The sequence below is a fragment of the Saimiri boliviensis genome, chromosome 10 (genome assembly GCF_048565385.1).
Source record: "Saimiri boliviensis isolate mSaiBol1 chromosome 10, mSaiBol1.pri, whole genome shotgun sequence".
Classification (NCBI taxonomy): Eukaryota; Metazoa; Chordata; class Mammalia; order Primates; family Cebidae; genus Saimiri; species Saimiri boliviensis.
Genome location: NC_133458.1, coordinates 13,861,997 through 13,871,499, shown reverse-complemented (window position 1 = coordinate 13,871,499; position 9,503 = coordinate 13,861,997). Strand labels below are relative to the sequence as shown.

At 52.2% G+C, this 9,503-nt stretch overlaps 1 protein-coding gene across 2 annotated transcripts; it reads right to left on the bottom strand.

The window, feature by feature from the left end:
• Nucleotides 1-2,624: 2,624 nt before the first annotated feature.
• On the bottom strand, nt 2,625-9,292 carry NOBOX (NOBOX oogenesis homeobox). Of its 2 annotated transcripts, XM_074379892.1 has the most exons (8): nt 9,256-9,292; nt 6,775-7,326; nt 5,957-6,063; nt 5,511-5,617; nt 5,154-5,239; nt 4,707-4,935; nt 4,005-4,309; nt 2,625-3,268 (listed from the first exon to the last, which is right to left on the bottom strand). In XM_074379892.1, exons 1-8 carry the CDS (start codon nt 9,290-9,292, stop codon nt 2,967-2,969), a joined length of 1,725 nt encoding a protein of 574 aa, XP_074235993.1. In that variant the 3' UTR covers nt 2,625-2,966. The 2 variants fall into 2 exon arrangements, with proteins under 2 accessions (XP_074235993.1, XP_074235994.1); XM_074379893.1 differs by lacking the exon at nt 6,775-7,326.
• Between the last annotated feature and the right edge of the window lie 211 nt (nt 9,293-9,503).

Sequence of the window (9,503 nt, the reverse complement as noted above, 5' to 3'; positions counted from 1 at the left end):
TGAAAGGAACATGGACAAACTCACATTTATTTGAAAGGAGGCATCAAGGGTGGCAAAGAGCCTGGAGGCTGAGCCCCACGAGGGCTTGCAGACAAAGCTATCACTGCTTGTAGAAGGCAAAACTTTTATAATAGGAATGATAGACAGTCCTCAGATTTGCAATTTATTTTTTGTAGCGCTTGGAAAACAAACTCCAGATCCATCAAACTTGATATTGGTGTATTTCTAGTAGAAGAACTTTATAATAAAGCTGTTCAAAAATTCTGTAGGCTCCTGTGTAAGGGAGTTGGCCCCAAGCCCCAGGTGGTCTACTGGAAAAACAATACTTCTCCCATCAATGGTAGGTAGAAGAGATTCCTGCAGGTCAGGAGCTTGGATTTTTTTCTTTCACCCCTAAGTTTCTATACTTCTAAGAAGTTTTCACCATTTTCTTTGTTTAGGGTTTAATTCTCAATTAACTCATTTTATTAGATCATCAACACTTTTTATCTAGGAGTTGCATGTAAGGACAGACCTCAAAGTTGATTACCCTCCAATTCTTGGTGTTAGATCTTGTTTTTGCTCCATACAGAGGTGCTACTACTCACTGAATGTTGGGGGCAAGAACCAGTTAAGGTCTGGAGGAGAAAATATCCAGCCACTGTGGAGAGTTTCGAAAGCAACAGAATGCTCTGATGACTGATGGAAAGAGCAGGTATAATCTTCCATCTATTTCCCCTATGTCTGGTTTTAGGCTGTTCATTTCATGAACCTCATGAGACAGAACGTAAAAAGAGATATGTAAATGTATACTTCTAAAGTCTCAGTTATGCATAATACATTGCATAATTCAACAAACACATATCCTCATCCGTATATTAAGGGTACTGAAATCTGGCTATTACAATCCCCATCACCTACAAGCAAAGCCGACCTTCTGGTTTCCTATTTTTGCCCTTCTGGTGGATTTCTGCATCCTTTCAGAGACATTTTCTCATCAGCTTGCATTATCTATTGTTTTGATCACACCTCCCTAATCCTTAGACACTCCTCTTCTTTATCTATGAGGACATTGATCTTTGTAGCTATTTTCTTTCTCCCTTTTCATATTCATCTTCCTGTCCCTTCGGCTTTCTCTGCTTTCAGTTTCACTTCCTGATTCACGTGTCATCTTTGTCTCTCCCGCCCCTGAGCCTCTTCCCTTCGTTCCCCTCCTGACCTGTTCTTTCCTACTGTAGACACCTCAGGTCCCTTTCCTCCAGTTTCTAGATCTGTGCCTTAACTTTTCTCTTCCGTTTAAATGTATTTTAGGGTAGATTTTCTTCTATGGTTCTGTGCCTCTTTCATCACCCAGTCAACGTTTTGCTGCTTCTCATACCTACTGTCTTCACCCTTCACTCACCTTTCTGGTCCTTTTCAGTTCCATCTCCCAGGTTCCACCCACTTCTCTTTTTATAGGAATTGGTTGCTTGCCCTCCTTCTCATGCTCCCTTTAGCCCTTAACATGCTAAAGCAGAATCTCAAGCGTAGAACCAGTAAGTTCTAATTGATGTTTCTTCCTCATTGCCTAATTTTTCAGTTGCCTAATTTGGCTCACCCCCACCAGAGGACAGAAGGAAGCTATTCAAGTTCAATGCGAATGCAGAATCACTCTGTGCAATGGAACAGGAGGTGTATATCCTCTCTCAGTGTCCATTCCTTCTTGAGCTCCTGACCCCTTGTGGAGGCATCTAGGGAGCATTCTCCATCTTTGGGTAAGCTCTCTCTTTTTCCCTCCTCTTCTGACATCTCAACCTATAACCAAACCTCCTGAGATTAGCACCCAATTTCAAAAGGTAACCATAAACAAATGGAGGAGGTAAAATTGCAGTCTATGGGTGAGAGTTGAGCATGGAATGGTTGGTGATGATAGTTTTAGGTGATCTCTGGCAAAGTGACATTTGGTGCCTCTGCAAGCTGGGGTGGGAGAGACAAATTATTCTGGATGCTTCATCCTGGCTCAGTGAGGTCTGGACCATTACAGTCTGGGGATGCTGTCGCATCCTCTCTGCAGGTGAGAATTTCTCTCCCAGATCCAACTCATCCCCATTCCTCAGGATCTGTCCTGAGGTGGCATCTGGGCAACAGCCCTGCAATGTGCCCCCACCGGAGCCTGATCCCCCAAGGCCACTCCCAGCCCAAATCCCCACCTCCGGTACTATTCCGTGCTCCCTCACTTACCCTTCACTAGATTATCCTGGAGGATATCTGCTTGCTATCCTCAGAGTGCTCCCCAGCCCCCACTCCCCCCGCCCACACACACACACACAAAGAACTGTGGGAAAATAAGTCAGTCTCGGGCTTCTCTTGTGATCCTGTCCCTACAGGGCCCAACTTCCAGAGCAAGGCCCAGACGCAGATTTGCTCAGGTTCAGTCATGGGTTTGGGAATAGAATATGGTTAAATGTCAGGACACTTTCAGAAGGAAGAGCCCAAGATGCCCAGTTCCTTCTTTAGTGGGAGAGAGAGGCCCAGGGAAGGGGCCCTCCATGTGGTCCCGCCCAGTGGTGCCCCACCCGAGAATGACATCCAACAACTGCTCAGCTGAGTGGAAGAAGAGGCAAAAAATGGAGCTCTCCCTTAGTGTGAGTGCGGAGACGCATAACCACAGAGGAAACCCCATGGTGGACTAGTTTACTGCTTACAGTGAACACTCCAGCTCATTCATCAAGCAGGATAGGAAACAAACAATAACACCTGATACAGCATTCATAAGTAACACAGGCCACCTGCTTTCTTCAGGAACCCCACATAGAATTGTGGAGAAAAAGAAAAGGCCCTCCCTCTTCCTTCTTATATCAGCAAGACAAGCCTACGCAGGGGAAACGTCCGACTCCCCCCTCAGTCTACAGAGTCCACACTCTTTCCCAAACCTCCAACCCCTGTCCTCTGAGTGGGCCCAATCCTATCCCACCAAGCAGCCCCTTTTCATTCTTTGTCCCCCACAACTAGGGGACATGGCTATTCTTGTCATCCCCTCTGGCCTCCTCCAGTGCTGAGGGCTGATCCAGGGAAGTAACCAGTGGTTCCTCTTTTGCCTTGCTGAGTAAGGGCCCAGCCCCTGGCCTGGCCCCTTCAGGCAGCCGAGAGAGACCTGACGAAGGCTGCCTGCCCAGAGCCTGAGTGCAGGGAGCTGGAAATAGATCAGGAAAGTAGCCATCACCTCCTGGGGGATGCCCCAGAGTTTGTGGGCAGAATGGACTGGGGAAGGGCAGTTCCGGCAAACAGGGGTCACTCCAGGAGGCTGTACCTGTGGGGTCAGAGGATGGAGGAATTATCAGACAGGGCTAAGAGTATCAACTATCATTCAGGGTGTTCCACAACAGATCCCCCCCACCACACCCCAACACACATAGACACAGCTTAGGACTCAGTGCAAGTCTGGATGAAACTCTAGCCTCAGGCTCTGTCCTCAGAACCACAGGTGCTCCTGGACTCAAGGTCCTGTGGTTTAGTGACATTGACACAAGCGAACCGTGGATCAGGCCAATGCTGTCTCATACACGCAACAGGGAGACCAGGAACCACCTCATCTTTCCCTGCCTTCGGCTAGAATCTAGTTTTAATATGACATGTTTCTAGGACTTCAGAGATCCAAGTGGCCCTGTAGAATATTAGCTGCCATCTACTCTAGGCCAAGTATTTTTGCTTCTAATCCTCACCAAATCCCTCCTTGACATAGAACTATCAATCCTATTTCAGAGTCCCTGAAACTGAGACTCGGCAGAGCTAGTAACTGGCTGGGCTGGACCTCAAACCTGTTTTCCTAATGCCAGACTCCAGAGTTCTCTGCTAACTCTCACTGTGCACTGCAGCCTCTGCAGAATTTGAGGGAGAAGAGCTTAGTCAAGAGAACTAGGAACAAACAAAAGGTTTCACTCACCATCCATGACCTGCCTCAGTCTACCCTCCAAATAAGGTGGCTCTCTGTCCCTTTCCCACCTTCCTCAATCACAGGGGGACCTTCTCTCCCAGCCCCAACTCACCCGTATTCCCAGCAGGCGTCTGCATCAGGATCTGCCCTGAAGAGGCGCCTGGGCAATAGCCCTGCGATGTGCCCCCGCTGGAGCCGCAGGGAAATGTAAACAGAGAGTCTTCAGGCGGTGGAAGCATCAGTGAACTGGGCATGGAGAAAGGGAAACTGGGGAGGTAGGGAAACTGGGGCTGAGGGGCTTGGAAAAGCGGGGTCTGTGGAGCCTGGGAGAACTGGAAGGGCCCCGGCTGGTTGTTCTGTTGGTAATCCTGGGGCTCCAACTCTTCCAAATATGAACAGGGGGGTGGCAGAGCAATGCTGCAAGGACAGAGGAACAGTGGTGAGGAACAGCTGGTGAGGTGCGGGGGTGGGGGAGCTCCCCGTTCCTACCACAGTAGCTGAGTCCCTTCCTCGCACCTCCTTCCCATCTCCATGGTGACCCCAGCCTTGCAAGGTCACTGTAGCTGCCTCTTCTCCCTCTTCCTGCTCCTAGCATCTTGCCCTTGTTTCTGCTCTATTGCTGTGACCTCCCCCCCAGCCCCCCGCAACCCCCAGGTCATTCCCAGCTCAGATCCCCTTATCCCTTGGAGCACCATCTCGCGCACTGCTCCATGCTCCTCTCAGTTAACCCTCTCCCCTCTCAGGGTCTATCTTCTCTCCATCTACACCCCCTACTCCCGTTAACTCCAGTGATCTACCCCCATAGGTTCCTTACCTTGTCCCCCAGGACCCACAGGGGCCATTCTTGTGGCTGCTGTCACTGCCAGCAACGTCCATCAGCAGCGGCATCAGTTGGGGGGTGTGGACAGGGCCAAGGGGGAAGGGAAGGTTGGCCCTTCGCACAGGCGGGGGACTGAAAAGAGGGGGGGTTGCCACCCTCTGAGCATCCTCACTGGGTTGGGTGGGGGCCAAAGTCTGGTCAGAAGTCAGCAGCATGGGGGGCTCTAGGAACAAGGCAGAGAGGGGCTATCAGGATAAGGAAATGGGAGGCAGGTTTGGGATTGCTGAATGGTAGACAAGCCATGCCCAGGTACCCCTGAATAGGCCCCGCTGGCCCCAAACACTGGAGGACTCCAGTCACTCCCACCTCCATCAAACAAGGGCCCTCTGTCTTCACTAGCTTTAGCTGCCATTTCCCCCAGCTCTGAAGGTGGGAGCTCACCTGGAAAGGTATCCAGAGGGGACTCCTGAGGGAAAGGGTCAGGCTTTGGCTCCACGGGCACAGGAGGCAGGACCTCAGCTGTAGAGCTGGAGGCAGGAAGAATGAAGACTGTAGCTTTGGTGGTCTCTGGCTTTGCACAGGCGCCTCATTGCCGGGAGAGACACCAATTCCCAAACTCTGCCTCCTACAGGGCATGGGAAACTTCCCAACCCCATGGCAGCCAAAATCCCTCTAAATCTTAGCTGGCAACCCCAGGACTCATACCTAGCCTTGCAATGCTCTCTTTCTAGACCATGATCCCAGCTCAGACCCTACTTCTACCCACAGGGATGATACAGAAAGAGGAGAGATTCTTACGTGCACTGACTGCTGGCAGGGCCAGGGGCTGCAGGATTGTCCTTGCTTTCTTTCCCATTCAGTTTCTCTGTTTTTCGCCACTTGGCCCGGCGATTCTGGAACCACACCTGTAGGGGGAAAGGCGCTTGAAGAACTGGAGAAAAAGGGGCAGAGACCCAGGCTTAGGTCCTGACTGTTGCACAGGCAGCACAGGACTTCGGAAGGTCACGCCAGCACTCTGCTTCCGAGGCCTCTGTCAGGCTGGTTTTATCAAAAGTCTCTGCAGTGCCTTCCCTCCCGACAGTCTCAGGCTGTGGCCCCCCCGGAAACAGTCAGGGACACAGCCACGTCTGAGGCTCAATTCATTCCTACCCTGGCTGCCGCTGAGCACTCACTCTGCAACTTGGGTGTTTCCATGGTGGGCCCTCATCCACCCCACCCGCCATCAGTGAGCCGGCCCCCTTTACCATGATGCGCTGGGGGGTCACCCCCACCTTCTGGGCGATCTCCCGGCGTTTATCACTGTCGGGATAGTGGTCTTCCTGGAATATCCTCTCTAGCTCCTCCAGCTGATCTGGAAGAAGAAGAAACATGTGTGAGGAAGACAAAGGCCAGTGACAGGCAGGAGAGGAGACAGATGCTTGCCAAGTATCTCTAGCAGATGGGGCCACTGTTCCTAACCCAACGCCTTCCCAAAGCCTTTTCCCTGTTAGGCTGGGCCTTCTCTTGAGTGCTGCAGCAGAGAGCTGTGTGACATTTACTTTCCTTACTCTTCTACCCTGGTACCAACCTCGTTTTCTTTTTTTCTGAGATGGCCCAGGCTGGAGTGCAGTGGCATGATCTCAGCTCACTGCAACCTCCACCTCCTGGGTTCAAGGAATTCTCCTGATTCTACCTCCTGAGTAACTGGGATTATAGGCACAAGCCACCACATCCGGCTAATGTTTGTATTTTTAGTAGAAACAGGGTTTCACTGTATTGGCCGAGCTGGTCTCAAACTCCTGACTTCAGATGATCCACCTGCCTCAGCCTCCCAAAGTGCTGGGATTACAGGCATGAGCCACTGTGCCTGGCTCCAATCTCATTTTCTGATGTGATAACCCAACCTTCCCCTCTGAGGGTCAGAGATAGTGGCACTACCACAACCCAAGAGAGAATCCAGGACAAAGTGACATACAAACTAACCACAGTCCATCTGGTCTCCTGGGCTACATTCTTCACGCAGCCCCACTTTCCCAGGATGACCCCAGATCTCTTGAATTTCCTCTCACCTTTAGGGACTTACCTGAGCGGTATAGGGTTCGTGTCTTTTTCCTGAGTTGGCAGGTCACTTCTGGGGGCCCCTGCTTCTGGTCTGTGTTTTGATTGCTCTGGGCCAATGTGCTGAGGAGGTTGGCCAGGTGACAGGGGCCCCGGCCTGACCCACAAGGCACTGGGTTGTGTGTAGCACGGGCTGAGCTAGGGACACCAGGAGATGATATTGGGGCCAGACCCGTGGCATTAAGCTTTTTCTGCTTCCCCGGGGCTGGAGGAAAGGACTCCTTTCCTATCTTCACCTCTTCCACTGGGAGGGAACGATCTTCTGCCTGAGCCTGGGGTCTGGAGCGGGCTAGAGTTCTGTCTTTGTGGGGAGCCCTGGAGCTGGGGTGCGGGCACAGTCTCCCAGCATCAGCCCCAGCGGGTTGTCCAGAGGCTGCTGGCGGCTTCTTCTCTCCTGAGATGGTGCAGGAGGGTGGCAGTTCCCCCCTCTGGGTATCCTGAGCATGAGGGGCCGAGTCCTGTAGCAGTACCTCCTCCTCGTGTCCTGCGGCCAGGGGTTTGCCTCCAGCTTCCGGGCCTGTAGGGAGCCAACATCCACTGACCTTAGCACCAGGGAGAAGGAAGAACTGGCCCAAGAGGAAGTGTTGCTTCCTGCTCTGCAAACAGTTTGATCTTAAGCTTTCATTTGTCCACCTATCAAATGGGGTAATAATTTCACACTTAACCTTTCTAATTTGACTATTGTGAGGATTAAATCAGATAACCCAACTTCTTTGAAAAATGTAGACAAATGTATGCAGTTCTGAGAAGGCCTTAGCTCATGCTATCTCCTAATTTGGGGGTACTCCCTGTGAGTTCCCTTTTTCCCCCAGACACCAGGCATATGAGTTTGAGGGACTGTTCAGGGGTCTCCAATGGACCATGTTGGGGCTGGGGGTGGACAAGGAAGACAAAGAGAAACAGATTGACAGAGATTCTGCTTCTCCCAAGGCTGGATGCAGTTCCCACTGCGCGTTAGGCGTTATTGCTTGGAGACGGGACAAGACAGGATTTGATGGTCCCCAGCAGCTGGGGCAAGAGCATCAGAGGCAATAATAGGGACAACCAGAGAACTCTGTCTCTGCCAACCCTCCTCAGCCCCATACATGCCCCAACCTTCCCCACAGCACATCCATTTTCTCCCCGTCCCTGCAAAGCAGAATCTCACTCCCTGGTCAACCTCTTTTTCAAGTAAGAAAATTGCAACCCAGCTAGAACTAAAACCTTACTACTCATACCTAAAGCTTGGCTTCCTTTCTGTGAGCTGACAGATGCATCAGGAGCTTACCATATTCCAGGCATGGCGCTAAGCACCTTTCCAAGATTAGCACAGTGACTATTTAATCTCTGTTAATATTGCTTTCTAGCAGATGAAAGAACGAGGATGAGCCGGCATAGTAGTATGTCCAAGATCACACAGCACCCTGAGCTCATACTCTGTGTACTTAATCACAACCTGGAATCATTCCTGGGGCCATCAAATGATCCCCCCATCTTCACCTCCCAACTGACTCATAATCCCAAGAACTCTCGGCTCAGGGAGCTGCTTTATCATTTCCAAGTAAATTGGAACATTTGTAATGAATGCTAAGTAGCGACTAAGAGCTATTGTTACTTTAATGAAAACTGCTAGATAGGTCTTAAGGAATTTTTTTTTTTTTTTTTGAGATGAAGTCTCACTCGGTCACCCAGGCTGGAGTACAGTGGCCTGATTCTGGCTCACTACAACCTCAGCCTCCTGGGTTCAAGCTTCCCGAGTATATGGGATTACAGGTGGGTGCCCCCACACCTGGCTTATTTTTTTATTTTTGGCAGAAATGGCTTCTCTATGTTGGCCAGGTTGGTCTCCAACTCCTGACCTTAGGTGGTCCACCTGCCTGGGCCTCCCTAAGTGCTGGGATAACAGGCATGAACCACAGCGCCCAGCCCTAGGAATGAGGGAAGGTCATGGGCAAAGGTGCTGTTCCAAGTCCTTTCCTAGGGCACAGGCTGGACCCGACTTGCATGGGAGGTACTGGGCTGGTGAAGAGGGTGAGCAGGCTCCTATGGGGTGAAGGGACAAAGCCGGCTGGTGGTGTGAGGAAGGAGGAACAAATTTGTTTATGACATTTTAGGAGAGCTTGTACTGCAGCAAAAACCCAGCACTGTGAGTGTTCTGTAGCGCGTGTCCTGTGGGAGTGATGTGGCTTAGTAAAAAGGGGACAGGTGTCAGACCCCAGACTAGAATCCTGGGGCTCCCAGGTTTCTCTCCCCTGCGCGCTGGGAGGTTGGGGGGTTGCAACCCCAAAGCACAGGGCGAGGTCGGCCTCCTCCCACCTTACCCTACCCCACCCCACCGGACTCCACCTGGCCCTCGGCCTCCAGAAGCTCTGAGGTCGTCTAACGCTGACCTGGTGACCACAGGCCTCCCCCCTCGTCGAGCCCCCGCAAGCCGGACCCCCTCGCGCGCTGGGGACTCCGCGCTCACCCCGCGGTCCCTGGCAGGGATCCTTCGTGGGTTCCATGGCCTGGACTCCCGCCGCGGCAGCCGGCCGGTGCTGCACAGGTGCGGCCTAATGAGGCCTCACGGGGCCGGCAGGTGTGCAGCCCGCACGGGCCCGGGGAGCCGCAGCCCGAGGCTGCGCCCCCTCACCCCCACCCCCAGGGCGAGGCCGGCCCGGGAGGCTCCGTTGGAGCAGCTGCGAGGGCGGGGAGGACCCGGGCCTGGGCGCCGGC